An 18,805-nucleotide genomic window follows, 5' to 3' on the forward strand; every position below is an offset into this window, starting at 1 on the left:
GCCTGGGCAGAAAGTCCATGAAACTCTTATCTCCAATAAGCTACTCAGAAAATGGAAGTGGCAGTGTGGCTCAAGTGGTAGAATGCTAGCCTTGAGCCAAAGAAGCTCAGGGACAGCACCCAGGCCCTGAGTTCAAGGCCCATGACAGGTAATAAAAAAAGAAAAGAGAAGAAAACCCTCACATTGTTAAACCTGTGCCACTGGATTTTGACACACAGGTCCTAGAAACCCATTCTCTGTATTGAAGTAGGAATCCACATGTTAAGACATAGCTCCTGCCATCAAATAGCTCGTAGTAAGTATGTCAAAAAAAAATTTCCGAGCTGGGCACCAATGGCTCATGCCTGTAATCCTATTCAGGAGGCTAGAATATGAAAATCACAGTTCAAAGCCAGAGCTGCCAGCAAAGTCTGTAAGACTCCTCTCTCCAATTAACCAGCAAAAAGCTGGAAGTGGTTGCGGTGTTAGAATGTTAGACTTGAGTGAAAATGCTAGGGGACAGTGCCCAGACCCTGAGTTCAAGCCCCAGTTCTGGCACAAAAGAAAAAGTCAGAATCAGGACTGGAGTCATGGCTCAATGGTGCCTGCCCAGCAAGCATGAGGCTCTGGATTCAAACCTCAATACCACAAAAATAAACAAACCAACCAATAAATTCAGACAGGCGGGGAGTGTAACTCAGTGGTATAGTGTGTCCCTGATATCACAAAAAAGAAACAAATGCAGAACAACTGATGATAGCTGATACTAGTACCTATTTAACATGGTGTAAAATGTATTATCATGAAACAAAACAAAACAAAAATTCTTGCCCCAGGGATGAAATTCTATATCCACAGATACTCTCCCAGGGTAGGAGGAATAGTTAGCAGTTTGCAAAGACCAAGTAACCCATGTAACTAATCAAACAACTTGTGACAGAGGAGCCAAGTACAAGCTATAGAGAACAAGACAGCGTAGAGGGCTCCAGGACAAAGGGAGCAACTGATGGGGCAGAACTGAAAGCTAGGAAAGTTGTTATCAACTCAGTTGTCCAAGCTGGAAACCTCAGGCATCTGATTGCTCCCTTGATTTCACACTGAGTCACCAACCTTCCCAACCTCTACCTTGTAATCTCTCCAAAGATCTCCTGTCCTGGGCTCTCAGTTTAGGCCCCACCAAACCAATTTCTCAACTTCTCATCTATCTCTCTCATGTCCAGTCTATTCTATCTGCCACTACCAGAAGACTCCAAAATAGGTCTGAACTTGCCAGTGTTAGAAGAAACCATTCTTCTCATTACCCATGTTTATCCAACCATAGAATACGCACGTCTTAGAAATCTAGGAGTACCAGTCCCCCATCTTTACTTTCTCTCCCTGTGGTAGAAGTGACTCATTTCTTTGGCAAGAATGTGAAAAAGACTATGCAAAGACATCTGAAAAGAGCCCAGCCCTGAAGCTAGTGCTCTCCTTTCTTCTCTGTGGTCTTTCAGAGCATGTCTGGGACAGGAGCAATTCTAGAAACTTCCATCTTTGTACTGGCTGCAAAGAAGGAGCTGAGTACAACTCCATATGAAAGCACCATGGGTATGCCTGCAGAGGCAACCTCAACTCCTACCTCAGAAGACAGGCTCAAAAAGTACTGGTGCTGGGGCTGGGAATATGGCCTCGTGGCAAGAGTGCATGCCTCGTACACATGAAGCCCTGGGTTTGATTCCTCAGCACCACATATATATACACAAAAAGGCCAGAATTGGTGCTGTGGCTCAAGTGGCAGAGTGTTAGCCTTGAGCAAAAAAAAAAAAAAAAGCCAGGGACAGTGCTCAGGCCCTGGCGGAAGCCCCAGGACTGGCAAAAAAAAAAAAAAAAAAAAAAGGACCTATGCTTACAGCTCAAGCCATGCTTCCAGTCTAGTTCTACCAACCATACAGATGCTACCATCATCAGTTCTGGGCGCCCATCTCTATTTCTCAACTGGTACTGCACTTAAAAGGCGAAAATGAAGTGACTAACTTATCACCTACAGAAGCCTGACTCTAATATCTTTGTAAAGACTTCACTAGGGGAGTTGGGTGCTGGTGGCTCACACTTGTAATCCCAGCCACTCAGGAGACTGAACTCTAAGGGCTGAAGTTTTTTGTTTTTTTTTTGGCCAGTCCTGGGGCTTGGACTCAGGGCCTGAGCACTGTCCCTGGCTTCTTTTTGCTCAAGGCTAGCACTCTGCCACTTGAGCCACAGCGCCACTTCTGGCCGTTTTCTGTATATGTGGTGCTGGGGAATCGAACCCAGGGCCTCATGTATACGAGGCAAGCTCTCTCGCCACTAGGCCATATCCCCAGCCCAGGGCTGAGGTTTGAAGTCAGGCAGGCCAGAAAAGTCCCTGAGATTCATATCTCCATTTAACTAGCAAAAAGCCAGAAGTGGAGCTGTGGCTGAAGAGGTAGAATGCTAGATAAAGCTCAGGAATAGTGCTCAGGTCCTGAGTTCAAGCCCCAGAAATAGCACATACACACCTAAAAAGTAGTTTAAAAATGCTATATTTTAAGATATATATTTTATACCAAAATTTAAAAACAAGAAGAATCAGGCACTGGTGGCTCACACCTGTAGTCCTAGCTACCAAGATTTGAGGACTGTGGTTTGTAGCCAGCCCAGGCAGGAAAGGTCATGAAATTCCTATCTTACCAATAAGCTACTCAGAAAAAGCTGGAAGTGGTGCTGTGGCTCAAGTGGTGGAGTGCTAGCCTTGAGCACAAAGAGGCTAGGGACAGAGCCCAGGCCCTGAGTTAAAGCCCCACAACTACTTGCAAAACTGTCTGGTGTAAATGAACTGAACAACTAATGGGGGGGGGGGAGAAGGGGGAGGGGGGAGAAGGGGGAGGGGGAGGGGGGAATGAGGGAGGAGGTAACAAATAGTACAAGAAATGTATCCAATGCCTAACATATGAAACTGTAACCTCTCTGTACACCAGTTTGACAATAAATTTTTTTTTTAAAATAGGGCTGGGAATATGGCCTAGTGGCAAGAGCGCTTGGCCTCCTACACATGAAGCTCTCAGTTCGATTCCCCAGCACCACATATATGGAAAACGGCCAGAAGGGGCGCTGTGGCTCAGGTGGCAGAGTGCTAGCCTTGAGCTGGAAGAAGCCAGGGACAGTGCTCAGGCCCTGAGTCCAAGGCCCATGACTGGTCAAAAAAATAAATAAATAAATAAATAATAAAGCCCCACAACTGACAAGAAAAAATAATAATCAATTCCTATATTATATTATTGTACTACACAGTTGTTTGGCTTGCTTTTCTCCCAGTCTAGTACTTTGTTCTCAGGTCTCACCTGGGCTGCAGTTGCTGCTGTCTGGAGAAGGCGAGACTCTTCCCATAGACACCTGGCAACGATCCGGGCAATCTCCATTGGCTTTTCAAGGTACCTGCTCTGTAAGTTGGAGAGAAAATCAGTAAAAAGCTGCAGCAGACTGAGAAATGGAAGAAACATCACCAACTTAACACTAATTTCTGTGGAGCCTAGATAAAGCCTTACATACACTACACAAAACTACAGAGGCCTCAAAGCCTGGCTGAAACCAGGGGAGGAGGAAGAGGGAAGAAAAGAGAGGGGATTACAAGGAAGAGAAGAAGTACAGTTGGCTGAGGGTTGGGACAATGGATTATCCTAGTCTTACAGGGAGGAAGGTGGCTGACTTTGTTCAGGAGTATTCAATTTATGGTCAAATCTTTAGCATTTAAAACTCAGAGCTATCTTCCTGTGAGGAGTAGGTGTTAATGACATGCTAACACAAGATAATTAGCATTACAGCAGTCACTTTATTACTTTTTTAACTATGACATGAGAACTGAATTCTGATAACCATGCTCAAGGGCAAGTACCCATTATTTAGTCAAATGAGGAAATAAGTACTTCCAGGAAAGAAAGCTAACATTCTGCTCTGCAGGGCCAGGGGCTCCCACTCTGCTCTTCATCCCACCTGGAGAAACTGCTTGATTCTCCGCAGGTTGTGCTGGTAGAGAACATTGGACTCTTGAAGGAAGCGGCTATACTGCTGGTCTATCTCACCCAGGAGATTATGGAACACCAATGTGGCATGTGACTCTTTGCTGGCTGCATATGCCCTGTGAAAAGAAAATGCTTCTGAAACCTACATTCACATTCACACACACTACACACACACACACACACCCCACTATCAAGCTAGGCGCTAGTGGCTCACACTTATAATCCTAACAAATCAAGATGCTGATGTCTGAGGATCACAGTTTGAAGCCAGCCTGGGAAAGACATTTTTTTTTCCTTTTTTAAATTATTTTCATTAGCCCTGGCTGGTCTCGAACTCATGATCTTCCTGCCTCACTGATTGTTGGTGTACACCACCCCAGTGGCCACTGGCCACTGCTCAGCAACAATAAATGACATTGTCATAATCATTAACTAGAATTCCAGATATTAGTGGCCATTCTCATAGTCTATGTATACAAAATAGTTGAACAAAATAAGACTGACACTGTTTTGACTGACATTCTCTGCCAACTCTGTGGCCAGATTATTAGTACAAATAAATGCACATTAAGCAATCCTAGCCTGGGAGGCTATCTCCATCATCTCTGAATCACCTCCTTGGCTCTTCACCAAATCAGGGTGAAATCAAATCAGGAAAAACTAGGTCATATTAACATAGGCTTGAACTAAGCCTAAATTAATAGGTGGATCTGAATACATTCAAATGAAAGAAATAGTTTCCCCTACTTCCTCTATGAAAGGAATCTTTCTCTCACCTGCATCTCTTTCCCTTAATTAAAGGGGAACTATACATACAGACCAAAAAATTCTGAGATGGATTCGGCCGGTAAAAAGTATTTCCACCATATCTTTCGAGTGTCAGAATCCCCCAAGCATCAGAAGAGCTTCCCAAGTGAACCTTCAAAACATCTACCACCAAGGTTAGCCCTCAATCTTTTATCCCTTGATCTCTTTTTCCCATCTCTTATACTTCTTTTATGACATGGGTAGAAAAGCATGAAACCAGAACAGATTTTCTCTCTCTCTCTCTGTGTGTGTGTGTGTGTGTGTGTGTGTGTGTGTGTGTGTGTGTGTGTGTGTGTGTGTGTGTGTGTGTGTGTGCGCGCCTATACAGGGCTTGAACTCAGGGTCTGGCATGAGCCACCAGTACCTAGCTGATCGTGTCTCTTGATTCAAACCAAAGTTTAACATTATAGGGAATTTCCCGAGAAGGATTTACCAGTCTTGACTCTCAATCCAAGGTGCTAGAAACTGCCGCAGCTCCATGGGGAAGCTGTCACTGTACAGCTGATGAAGTTGCTCCAGGTACCGTGTATCGAGCTGCTGCAGCTGATTCCATTGGGCCATCCTGCTGGAATCAGGGAACCGAACTGTAAAACAACGTGTTGGTATGATTACAAGTCTAATAAGAGGCAAACAATCTGGAAACAGATGATCTACCCAACACAGATCCTTGAGAAGGATCCTGCATGTTCCCCGTTTCCCCCCCCCCACACCCCCGTTTTGAACAATATATACACATTGACAATCCCTGCCTCTGAAACATCATAGCTTTTTTGAAACTGGGGAGGCAAATAGGCATGATGCCCAGTTCTAGAAAACTAGAAAAATTCCTTAAGTTCCAGATTTTCATTTCCTCTATTGCTTAGTTAGCAGGGAGCCCTGAATTCAACTCCTAGTACTGAAAAAAAAAAAAGTCATAACTTCCACCACTCAGAACAACTGAAACGATATTTCTAATGGCCCCACTGAGCATACAGCACACAACAGAGGCTCAACAAATGTCAGTTCCTTTCTTTTCATTCCACGTGTGTGTGTGTGTGTGTGTGAACATAGAGCAATCACCCAGACAGGTACACCACCAATTAAGCCATGCCCCCAGCCCTTGTTTTTGTTTTCTGGAGTCAGGTATGGATATATAGTTACAACTGGACCCAAATCTACAATCTTCCTACCTTGACTTCTCAAGTGCTAGGAATACGGGTATGCATCATAATGTCTGACTTTTCAGGTGAACTGTAAACTATACTGAGACCAAAAATAGCTCCAGGTATACGAGTTGTCCCCAGGTTCATGTATATTCCAGGAAAATGGTCAACTATGAGAAACGGGTCTAGTCACTTTCAGTCCTCTTTCTGCATAGTCTGAGCCATGGAAATGCCTACATAAATCATCTTAAGATCTAAATATATCTACCAGTAAGAGCCAAAGACTAAGAAGTAGTAGGTGTATATGAAATGCTAGCTGAAATAAAACCAGAAACCAACAGCCAGTAGGTCTCTCCAGCAATAGTCACAGTATGGTAAAGTTAAAAATCTAGCTCATAAGACGGGCACCAGTGGTCTTGTCTGTAATCCTATCTATGCAGGAGGCTGAGATCAGAGGATCATGGTTCGAAGCCAGCCCAGGCAAACAAAGCCAAGAGACTCTTACTTTAAACCAATCAACAAAAAGCTAGAAGTAGTGGTATGGCTCAGATGGTAGAGTGCCATCCAGGAGCAAATCAGAGTGTGAAGCTCTGAGTTCAAGCCCTAGTACCAACACACACACCCCACACACAAAGAGGCTATTTAGTTGTATGTCTTGGATACAAATACAGACCATTCTACTCCCTGAAGGTCCAAGTTATAATCATAAAATGGCATTCTAGTACACCTGCTCAGTTGTAGGTGAACATTAAAATAGGACATGCACAATTCTCTTCAGATTTTGTGTGTGTGTGCCAGTCCTGGGGTTAGAACTCAGGGCCTGGATGCTGTCCCTGAGCCTTTTTTGTTCAAGGCTAGCATTCTACTACTTGAGCCACAGCTGCACTTCCAGTTTTTGGTGGTTAATTCTCTGAGACTCACAGCCTTTCCTTTCCCAGACTGACTTAAAACCACAATCCTCAGATCTCAGACTCCTGGAGTAGCTAGGATTAAGGGTGTGAGCCACTGCATATGGCAATATTTCTATTTTTAAACTAACATTACATTTTTTTAAATTAAGTCATCAAACCCTGATTTATTTCTAGTCCCTAACTTTGAGGAGGTTTGTTCTGTTGTTGCTATTTGAATATTTTAATTGGGAATGATGGATTGTTAGTAACATAAAAATTGCGCTTAGCTGGATGCTGGTGGCTCATACCTGTAATCCTAGCTACTCAGGAAGTTGAGATTTGAGGATCACAGTTAAAAGCCAGCCTGAGCAAGAAAGTCCATGACATTCTTATCTCTGATAAATTACCAAAAAAGCTGGAAATGGAGCTGTGGCCTTGAGCAAAAGCAGCTCAGGGACAGAGCACAGGTCCTGAATTGAAGTCTGAGGACAGAGGAAACAAAAAAGTATGCCATTTCTTAAGCTAGAGGCCAGCTCGTAGCTTTCCCCATAATTAAGGCACCAAGAATGACTGACCTTACATTTTATCTCTTAGTCTAACCATCATAATACTGTGACACAATCTTATATCAAGGTAAAATTATTCTCAATTAAAACCAAAGAAAGGGTGGTATTTCCAAGGAAGTCGTGGGCTTTTGGGTTACACAGACTAGAATGGCTGTGTCAAATAGTGTAGTGAGGGCGTTGTAGGCTGCTTAGTTACAAGTCATATTTAATTAACAACAGCCACAAAGCAATCAAACCAAACACCCTTCACAAGAATAGAATATGCTTAAGCGATGACAAGCTGTTTTACTGGAAAAAGTCTTAGAGAACCCAGTTATTTCACAACTTAAATTCTGTTTTGTTGTTTTGTTTTTCTTCTCAGAGCTGAGGACCAAACTCAGGGCCTTGCACTTGCCAGGCAAGTGCTCTTCCACTGAGCTAATCCACAACTCCAATAAAATTCTGGTTTTTGTGGGGGTTTGTTTCTTCAAATTATGAGTTAATGGAGGTGCCGTGGATACAGCTCAGTTGGTAGAGTGCTTGCTTAGCAACCACAACACCTGGGTTCAATCCCTAGCACTGCAAAAATAAAGAACAACAAAACTCCAACAAACTTCATGTAAAGAACACCTGATATTATTATTACTATCGTCATCATCACCATTGTTATTTTGGTGGTAGTATTAGGGCTTGAACTTGGGTTCACATTTGCTAGGCAAGCATTCTATCATTTGAGCCATGCCTCTAGTCTCTAAAGTATTTCTTATCTACCCAATAATTCTAACCTTGTGGTTAATAACCACTTCAATGAATCCCAGAACACCAGGGTGATTTGCATAACAATTTGAGTACCAAGTGCCAACCTGAGCGCCTAGGAGAAACCGGAAGCCCCTCCATACAGTGGCAGAAGGTACTTATTCCTCAAAATATTTACTAGACTTACCCTGGAATATCATTCACTCTAATGCATAAGGGGAAATAAAATGTGGTACTATTTTCTATAACTGGAGAGAAAAGGAAAAGGAAAAAGAAAAAGGAAAGTGACAGAGCACGTCACCAAGACCTTTCTTGGACCTTCCAAGACCTTTCAAACCAGGGATTTCACAGCCCCTTGGTGGGTAACCAATGCAGTCATAAGGCAAATAGCCATTGTCTGGTAAGGATCACTAAAAATGTGTGTTCAAGGTCACAGCTCTCATTTGTATATGTCATCTATCATCTAAAGAAACCAAGGGATATGCTGGGAAACACAGGGGCCACTTTCAAAAAGAATACATGACTTCACAGAACTTCTGATCTCACATGTATGCACCAGTGGATTTGCAACAGGATGGGGGGGAGGTGAAAAGAGGACACAAGCAGGTGTGCACAGCCATCCACAACAGAAAGTGATCTAAAAGTAATTCCGAAAGTGACACTGAGATCCTTTAGAAAGTGATCTAAAGAGCATTGCTGTTCCACCCTGCCGTGTACCACCAGCCTCTTTGGGATGCTATCCACACTTCATCTCAGAAAGGCCTGTATTTTAAATAGAGTGTACCGCTCCTCTTCGCTTTCAGAAAAGGCTCAAGAGACTAACGCAAAAGCATCAAGTGACAAATAACGTGCATTCATTTCTATAGAAACGAATCCCTTTTTGGGGGGTCATGGGGCTTGAACTTGGGGCCTGAGCACTGTCTCTGAGCTCTTTTGCTCAAGGTTATTAGCACTCTATTACTTTGAGCCACAGAGCCACTTTTTGTTTTCTGGTGATTAATTGGAGACAAGAGTGGGGAGGCGGTGGGGGAGCGGAGGGAGGAACAGGACTGGGAGACTGGGAAGGTGGGAGAAAAATGAGGGAGGGGGTAAAATGTATGACAAGAGAAATGTACTCACTGAACCTTACGTATGTAACTGTAACCCCTCTGTACATCCCCTTGACAATAAATAAATTTAAAAAAAAAGACTTTCCTGCCCATGTTGGCTTTGAATCACAATCCTCAGATCTCAGCCTCCTGAGTATCTAGGATTACACATATGAGCCACCAACACCTAGCGAATCTAGTCCTTAAAAAAGATATTTGTGAGCCTAGTACCGGCTCATGACTATATATAATCCTAGCCACTCAGGAGGCTGAGATCTGGGGATCACAGTTCAAAGCCAGCCCTGGCAGAAAAGTCTATGAGACACTTATTTCCAAGTACTACCAAAAAGCCAGAAGTGGAGGCGTGGCTCAAGTAGCAGAGTCCTAGCCTTGAGCAAAAACCAAAAATGCTCAGGAACAACACCCAGGCCCTGAGTTCAAGCCCCAGGACCAGCAGAGGAAAAAAAAAAAAGTATGGGCAGGAAAGAAACTACACTTACAGGATCACTAATTAATTGAGTTAAAGCATACACCGCTCTTAGGACACAGCCAGCACTCAATGTTTGTGTTGTTAACGTGACTGATCTCTTAGCTGGCCTTACTTCTCACTCTTAGCTGCCATCTGCTAAGCTCCTGGCAGCCATTCTGTTGGTCTTTCAGCTCCTCAAAGTCACCAAGCTCCTTCCTGCTGCAGGCCCTCAAGCAGGCCTTCCTTCTAACAGCACCACCTGTCTCCACCATGGGAATCACAAGCACTCTGCAGTCCCGGGAAATCCAGGAGGACTGAAGAGCCGGGCTCTAGCATGCCTCATCCTCTCCCCTCCACCAGCACAGCGCCTCTGACTTACCTCAGCCCGAGCACTGGCTATGCGAGTGAAGAAAACCCCAGTGATGCTTGCGCCTCCTGATGTTCATGTTTTCCCAGCCAAGGCCCCAGCTATCAGAGAGTAAAGAAAAGCCATCCTGCTGTGCCTACCTAAGTTCCTGCCCACAGAATCAGTAAGTATAATAAGATGCTTACCCTACATTTAAGGTTGACTTAAACTTTTTTTCCTTTAGGTGCCATCCTGGGGCTTGAACTCAAGGCCTGGGCAACTATTCCTGAGGATTGTCTCCCACTGCCCCCCCTCTTTCCTTTCAAGGCTAGTGCTCTACCACTTGAGCCACAGCTCCACTTCTGGCCTTTGGCTGGCTAATTAAAGATAGGAGTCTCATGGACTTTCCTGCCTGGGCTGGCTTCACACTGCAATCTTCAGATCTCAGAATCCTGAACAGCTAAGATTACAAGTATGAGCAGCCGGCACGTGGTAATTTACATTTTTCTCCCCAACTTAATGATGATGGAATGTAGTTTTAGATTTGACTTCCATGGAAAAGTGAGGCATAATTTTAAAGAAAAAGAGTCTGCTAATAAAACTATTTTAATAGTAAACCTCCTCTTTTCACTACATACTTTCTAAATGATTCATCCAATCTTGCTCTTTCAAATGTTATCTATGGCTGAGCATGGTGGCTAACGCCTGTAATCCTAGCTGTACAGGAAGCAGAGATCATGAGGACAGAGGTCTAGACCAGGCACAAAAAAAGCTATACCAGGGGCTGGGAATATGGCCTAGTGGCAAGAGTGCTTGCCTCATATATAATGAAGCCCTGGGTTTGATTCCTCAGCACCACATATATAGAAAACGGCCAGAAGTGGCGCTGTGGCTCAAGTGGTACAGTGCTTTTTGCCTTGAGCAAAAAGAAGCCAGGAACAGTGCTCAGGCCCTGAGACCAAGGCCAGGACTAGAAGGAGAAAAAAAAAAAAAAAGCTATACCGGAGGTGTGGCCCAAATGGTACAGAGCAAGTCATGAGTGAAAAAGCCAAGCAAGGGGCTGGGGATATGGCCTAGTGGCAAGAGTGCCTGCCTCATATACATGAGGCCCTGGGTTTGATTCCCCAGCACCACATATACAGAAAATGGCCAGAAGTGGCGCTGTGGCTCAAGTGGCAGAGTGCTAGCCTTGAACAAAAAGAAGCCAGGGACAGTGCTCAGGCCCTGAGTCCAAGGCCCAGGACGGGCAAAAAAAATAAAAGAAAAGAAAAAGCCAAGCAAGGACATCAGGCCCCAAATTCAAGTCCCATAATAGCACCCAAAAAAAAAAAAAAATCTTCTTCCAGCCAGCTCTCTCCACTATTCCCTGTTTTAACAAATGACAACTCTATTCTCCCATAAGTTCAACCTGTCTTTCCTCCTCCTCCTGTTTCCTCCCTACCCTGAGCTCCAGTCCATTAACAAGTCCTGCTGACTCTGCCTTTGAACTGTGCCTAGAAAAGGGGGGGGGGGGAGTTCTAGCCAATCCTCTGCTACCTTAAGCAACATCTCTTCCTAGACAGCTGCTGCCTTGATGTCTTCATCCTTGCCTGTCCACAGTCCATTCCCTGCAATGCAGATCCTTTCTAAGTGTAAGCCAGAGCCCTATTCCTCTGCTTAACACCTCTCAGATAAGAATCCAGACTCTTAGGATGTATAACCCATCCTGCCCCCAGATGCCTCTAACCTCCTCCCCTGCAGCTCTCTCTCCCTTCTTCTTCTTCTTCTTCTTTTTTTTTTTTTTTTTTTTTTTGGCCAGTCCTGGGCCTTGGACTCAGGGCCTGAGCACTGTCCCTGGCTTCCTTTTGCTCAAGGCTAGCACTCTGCCACTTGAGCTACAGCGCCCCTTCTGGCCATTTTCTATATATGTGGTGCTGGGGAATCGAACCCAGGGCTTCATGTATAGGAAGCAAGCACTCTTGCCACTAGGCCATATTCCCAGCCCTCTCTCCCTTCTTATTCCTATCTCCTTCTAGCCCCTGCAACATACACTGTCCATTTCTGTCCCAGGCCTTTTGCACTTGCTCTTAGTTCCACCTAACTAGGCAAATGGCCACTTCCTCACAAATGTCCCCCTACATCAATCTATTTAGAATAGCACATCTCAGCATGCTAGGTTTTTCTTTATAAGTACTCATCATCCTCCAGTGTGTAATAAAGTGCCCAGATATGTAATACAATATTTTCCTTCAGTATTTTCAGGGGATCAGTTCCTGAAACGTGCCCCCTCCAGTGGTCACCAAAATCTGAGGATGCTCAAATCAAGTCCTTTCTATAAAATGGCATAATAGTTGCATATAATCATCTCTCCCTAACTACTCAGGAGGCTGAGATCTAAGGATCAAGGTTCAAAGCCAGTCTGAGTAACAAATCCATGAGACTCTCATATCCAATTAACTAGAAAAAAAATATGGATTTTAGACATGGCTCAAGTGGTAGAGCACCAGGCACTAACATGAGCAAAACAGACAAGCAAGAGCTTAAGTACAGTGCAAAAACAAAAACAAATCTCAGATTTTGAGGAAAGCTGTCCAGAAGATCCATTATCAGACCAAGGGGAATCCCAGAAAACAAAAGGGAAAAAAATGACTAGGACAGAATTACCAAAGAAATAAGAATTTCCCTTTCTGATCATAAGGGTGCCATCTTATACCTAGTCCAATAAATGAAAATAAATCTGCACTGGGGTACATGCTATGATACTTCAGAACAGTGGAAACAAAAACATTTGGACAAGCTTTCCCAGAAAAGTAGCACGTCTCTTACAGAGGCTCAGAAATCAAACCAGCACTAGACTGGCAAGAACACAAACACTGAAGGATTCCAAGCCAAGAATGCCTTTCAGATTTTGAGCAAATGACTCAGTCAGTGCCTACTCAAATGATCACTGAAGTATAAAAAGAGAACAAAGATATTTTAGCTACCTAACAATTCAAAACATTTACTTCCCATGCATCTTTTCTCAATGGTGTGTTTCTAGATTATGTGCTTCAGCAAACAAGGCAGCAGAGCCAGGAAGAGAAAAACAGCAGGTGGAGCCCAGCTTGATCCGGAGTTTGGCAGGCCTGGAGTAGGGAGTATGGAGGACAGGAGGGGTAGGAAGGATGAAGGTCATCAAGAAAATTATAAGTAGTAGATTACTAATGTTCCATTATTTAATTTTGACTTCTAAGCTCTTAAGAGACCTGGTAGAACATTTGGGGAAAGTCAGCAATAGGTATAAGTAAAGTAAACAATTGTGGTTTTTTTTACAAATAAAAAAATTGCAGGCCACTGGTAGTTCACTCCTGTAATCCAAGCTACTCAGGAGGCTGAGATCTGAGGATCACGATTTGAAGCCTGCCTGGGCAGGAAACTCTGTGAGACTCTTATCTCTAATTAACCACCAGAAAACCAGAAGTGAAGCTGTGGCTCAAAGTGGTAGAGTGCTAGAGCAAAAGAGCTTAGGGTCAGTGCCCAGGCCCTGAATTCAAGCCCCATGACCAACATCCACCCCAAAAAAATTTAATTCCAGGAAACACATATATTTTCATTTGAAAAGGGACACAGAATCTCACACTATAATGCTACTTATATGTAAAGCAGAGTTCAGGGATTGGTAGTTCAAGGCTATTCCTTGAAGAAACCTTTTGAGGCATTATCTTTTTTTTTTTTTTGCCAGTCCTGGGCCTTGGACTCAGGGTCTGAGCACTGTCCCTGGCTGGAACGCTCAAGGCTAGCACTCTGCCACTTGAGCCACAGCGCCACTTCTGGCCGTTTTCTGTATATGTGGTGCTGGGGAATCGAACCTAGGGCCTCCTGTATCCGAGGCAGGCACTCTTGCCGCTAGGCTATATCCCTAGCCCTTGAGGCATTATCTTTACTACCTAAAGTTAGGCTTAGTGCTATGCACTGTGATCTCAGCTACAAGAGAAGTTTAAAAATAACTAAAGCAAAAAGGATTGAAAGGTGTGGCTCAAGCGATAGAGTTTCTGCCTAGCAAGTATAAGACCCTGAGTCAAACCCTACTACTGCCAACAAAAGGAACCTACTCATAGTATAAAACTTGGTTTATACTTGAACAGTATTTACTTAATCAAAATTAAATGCACCCTACTCACAGACTACAAGTTATAACAGATTAAGAGAAAAGGATGGCACAGTGGTTGTAAGAAGTAAATCTTCACCAATCATAATATAAAAATGTAATAATGTCAGGTACCAGTGGCTCCTGTAATCCTAACTGCTCAGGAGACTGAGATCTGAGGATTGAAGTTTGAAGACAGCCCAGCCCAGTCCATGAGACTCTTACCTTCAATTAATTACAAAAAAAGCCAGGGGCTGGGAATATGGCCTAGTGGTAAAGTGCTCGCCTCGTATACATGAAGCCCTGGGTTTGATTCCTCAGCCCCACATATATAGAAAAAGCCAGAAATGGCGCTATGGTTCAAGTGGTAGAGTGCTAGCTTTGAGCTCAGGGATAACAACCAAAGCTCAGAGTTCAAACCCCAGGACTGGCAATAAATAAATAAATAAATAAATAAATAAAACATATAAATTGGTTTATAGTATAAACATATTACATAGAAATAGGAAACTAAATACCAGGAAAAAGTTACATGAGCCTAGCATGGTGGCTCACACCTGTCTTCCTAGCTGCTGGGGAGGCTGAGACAGCTTGGACAACTTTGTGAGAACCTATCCCAGATAAAACAAGTTGAGTGTGGTACATATGCTCCTAATCTAGTTGTCAGAAGGCTGAGATACAGGGCTTTCAAAGTCAAAGCCTGCCTGGATCACATAGTGAGCTCTAGACCAGACTGGACTTCACAATGTGATCTTGTAAACAAATGAATGAATGAATGAATGGCTGAGTCTATAATCAGTGGTAGCATGCTTACCTAGCATATTCAAGGTGTTGGGTTCAATCTTCAGTTCGGAAAAAATTAACAGAGGAAACAAAAAAAATGAAATGGGAAGGACAGGAGATTGTTCTTTTCAATATAAGCATTTCAATATTTGAGTTTTAAGTTGTTTATATTACTTAGATAAAAATTAAAATTGTTTTCAAATCAGTTGTCAGTAGCTCATGCTTATAATCCTAGCTAGTCAGAAGGCTCAGCTATAGAGGATACAAGTTCAAAGCCAAAACAGAAAATTCTGTGAGATTCCATCTTCCAAATAATCAAAAAAGCTGGGCTGGAGGTATGGCTCAAGTGTAAAGCACCAGCCAAGCAAGCATGAACAGAGTTCAAATCCTAGTACCAGAAAAAAATATATATGTATATATTTATATGATATTATATAATATACATCATGTAAAATGTTTAATATCAAAATAAACTTGAAAATAATTAGCATAATTTATTTTATCTTCATTCAAGAAGAATTTCCTTCATCTTTAACTCATTCACCCATTTACCTATTCATCCAAAAGAGACCCAAGCAAGGACTAGGTAGAGATGGTGAGCAGCACAGGTAGTCTCTGTCCATGTGCAGAACAACCAAACCAACAGTAAACTAGGAAGATAATGACTATTCCTGAGAAGAACAGTAAAGATTCCTTGTGATAAACTAGAGATAAGTCACGTGGGCAAACTGGGTAGTCTCCAAGGTTGGAAGAAATGTTTGTTCTGAGTCCTAAGTGAAACACTACTTTCTTCTGTTAAAATCTCTCCCATGGAAGTTTCTAGAGCCCCAAACAGTAGGAATTTAAGTGTTTCAGAGGGAGACTTCTATGCTGAGGTTTCTCTTAGGAGACTCTCAAGTCTTGGTCCTCACCAAGGCCAAGGCCTTATCTTCTGTTTAGAGTGCTTGTGAACCAAACTCCCGGATGATGAGGCATCATTAAATGCCACACTCATACCCTCGCTGTCACAGAATGGTTTCTATTCCTTCTTTTGATGAATACCGGTTTGCTGTTTTTTTTCTCTCTGAAGATTTCCACATTTTCCTTGATAGCTCAGATCTTTTGTACAAGGGTAGTTTCAGGGTACCCAGTCTAACATAGAGGGGAAAGAGAAGTCAGGAAGGGTGAAATAAATGGATATGAGAAAACGGTAGCAGTGGAAGCCACCAGGCCTGAACACAAATAGACATGTGGGAGACGGAGGAAGTAAAGACTGGGAGAGAGGCTCAGGCCAGAAGAGAGAAAGTTGAAGACTTTCAGTGTTGGACAAAATAAACAAGAGGAATCTACAAAGTGCCTGAGAGAAAAAGTCAGGAAAGCCAGAGAGCTAAGAGCCTGGGGGCTTGAGAAATACACTTGACCAACAAAGTAGTTAGCATCTTCAGAGTCAAAGGCCAAGATCAAGGCTCAGATAACCTCTGAAGAATGTGGAAAAAAGATAAGAGAGCCTCAGAAAGAGGGGCCCGAGGCACTTCAACCTTTGAGGTCAGAGAAGGGAGGATGACAGGAAGGCTACTAAGAGTCAGTGAGACAGAAGGAAAACCAGGGCTAGGAATGTGGCTTAGTGGTAGTGTGCTTGCCTAGCATGCATGAAGCCCTGGGTTCAATTCCTCAGTACCACATAAACAGAAAAGGCTATTAGTGGTGCTGTGGATCAAGCAAAAGAAGCTCAGGGACAGTGCCCAGGCCCTGAGTTCAAGCCCCAGGAATTTCAAAGAAGTGAAAGAAGGAAGAAAGGAAAGAAGGAAGGAAGGAAGGACTGATTATAGAGGGCCCATTAGGAATAGCTTTAGAAATAGTAATTCTCCTCCCTCAAAAGATTATTTCTTGGTGGTTGGGTTATGGATGTGGCTCAATGGTAAAGTCCAAACCTAGCATATGTTGAGAGCCTGGGTTTGATTTCCAGCACTGGAAATTTTTTTTTCCTCTATTCCAATACACCTATGCTCAAAAATTCTTAGATCTGGGCTGGGGATATGGCCTAGTGGCTGAAGTGCCAGACTTTGAAGTCAGGCCCCACTTTACCACGTGAACCCCATTTTACCACGTGAACCCCATTTTAGAATCGAACCCTGAGCCAATCAGATTTGTACCTGTGTCCTAATCTTGCTTGCTTGAACAGCTGATTGTTGTAACCTTGTTCTTTACCTTTATAAGCCCTGTGTAATCACAGCTCGGGCCTTCCTCCTAACCTCCGCTGTGTCGGTGGGTAGGACGAGGCACGAGTTGCAGCTCGCTTAAATAAAGCCTTGCCTTGCTTTTGCATTTCGGAAATGTCTGAGTCTTGGTGGTCTTCTTGGTGGTGGTCTTGCGACTTGGCACAACAGTGGCAAGAGCACTTGCCTCGTATACATGAAGCCCTCGGTTCGATTCCCCATCACCACATATACAGAAAATGGCCAGAAGTGGCGCTGCGGCCCAAGTGGCAGAGTGCTAGCCTTGAGCAAAAAAGAAGCCAGGGACAGTGCTCAGGCCCTGAGTCCAAGGCCCAGGACTGGCAAAAAAAAAAAAAAAAAAAAAAAAAAAAAAAGCTTAGATCTGAAAGAGAACCAAAATACTTCACCCAGGATTTACATGTATCCGAGGCAGGCACTCTTGCCACTAAGCTATATCCCCAGCCCCCAGGATTTACATGTAAGGGCAGAAAGATTGTTCTACACAGCCAGATGCTGGTGCTCATGCCTATAATCCTAGCTACTTAGGAAGCTGAGATCTGAGGAAGCCAGGCTGGAAAGAAAAGCCCAGGATACTTCTCATCTCCAGTTAACCACCAAAAAAGCCACAAGTGGAGCTGCCATTCAAGTGGTAGAGCACTACCCTTGAGCAAAAAGGCTCAGGGACAGTGCCCAGGCCCTGAGTTCATGCAAAAAGGTTCAGGGACGGTGCCCAGGCCCTGCATTCATGCCCCAGAACTGGTGCCTGTGCATGTGGACAGGTACACATGTATGTGAGTTCACACACACACACACACACACACACACACGTCTATATTCAGGACTGTGGCCCGATGGCCAGCTTTATAAATACAAGAAAGTTTAAAGGTGAAAATTATGCAATTACTTGATAGGGTATTTCACTTCCTTGTCCCCAGTACACAAACCACAAGCACCCCTGTGTTTGTTTCTACATGCAATTGAATTTCAAGAGAAAATTTTGTGTGGTTTAAAAGTTTTAAAGGGGAAGGCTAAGGGATGTCGCTCAGTAGTAGAGCACTTGCCTAGTGTGCATGAAGTCCTAGCACCACAAAAGAAGAAAATAGTTTTATGGAGAAATAATTAAATATAGGGCTGGGAGTGTAGTTTAGTCACACAGTGCTTGCCTAGCATATATGACTGGAACTGAAGAAAAAAGTGGGGTGTCTGTGTATCTGTGTGTGTGTGTGTGTGTGTGTGTGTGTGTGTGTGTGTAAAACACAGAAAGGGCCATGCCTGTTATCCTGGCTACTCAGGAAGCTGAAATCTGAGGATCACAGTTCAAAGCCAGCCCAAGCAAAAATCCATTGTCTCCAACCAACTACTAAAAAGCTGGTAGTAAAGCTGTGGCTCAAGTGGCAGAGTGCTAGCCTTGAGCAAAAAGAAGCCAGGGATAGTGCTCAGGCCCTGAATCCAAGGCCCAGGACTGGCAAAAATAAATAAATAAAGAGTTCCTGAACAATAAGCAAACAAGTAATCTTAGACACAGTGGCCCACATATATAATTCTAGCACTTGGGAGGCTGAGGCAGGAGGATCAGGAGTTCCAGGTGGGCCTGGGCTATTCAATGAGACCCTACCTCAAAAATAAAAGAAAGATGGGGCTGGGAATATGGCCTAGTGGCAAGAGTGCTTGCCTCGTATACATGAGG

At 43.6% G+C, this 18,805-nt stretch overlaps 1 protein-coding gene and 1 long non-coding RNA gene across 7 annotated transcripts in view; one reads left to right on the forward strand and one right to left on the reverse strand.

The window, feature by feature from the left end:
- Positions 1–18,805, reverse strand: part of Stat3 (signal transducer and activator of transcription 3) — a 49,003-nt gene that overhangs the window by 16,853 nt on the left and 13,345 nt on the right. For 4 of the 6 annotated variants that reach the window (XM_048366970.1, XM_048366968.1, XM_048366969.1 and 1 more), the window contains exons 2-4: positions 5,233–5,383; positions 3,964–4,108; positions 3,315–3,413 (exon numbers count right to left, since the gene is read on the reverse strand). In XM_048366970.1, coding sequence (XP_048222927.1) covers positions 3,315–3,413; positions 3,964–4,108; positions 5,233–5,360 — 372 coding nt within the window. In that variant the 5' untranslated portion in view covers positions 5,361–5,383. The remainder of the gene's footprint in view (positions 1–3,314; positions 3,414–3,963; positions 4,109–5,232; positions 5,384–18,805) is intronic. The other 2 variants (XM_048366967.1, XM_048366966.1) reach the window with 2 other exon arrangements.
- On the forward strand, positions 108–18,750 carry LOC125366355. The gene is made up of 3 exons (XR_007213827.1): positions 108–148; positions 7,286–7,298; positions 18,604–18,750. It is a non-coding gene; the product is annotated as an uncharacterized LOC125366355 (long non-coding RNA).

Source organism: Perognathus longimembris, chromosome 17 (assembly GCF_023159225.1).
Source record: "Perognathus longimembris pacificus isolate PPM17 chromosome 17, ASM2315922v1, whole genome shotgun sequence".
Classification (NCBI taxonomy): domain Eukaryota; kingdom Metazoa; phylum Chordata; class Mammalia; order Rodentia; family Heteromyidae; genus Perognathus; species Perognathus longimembris.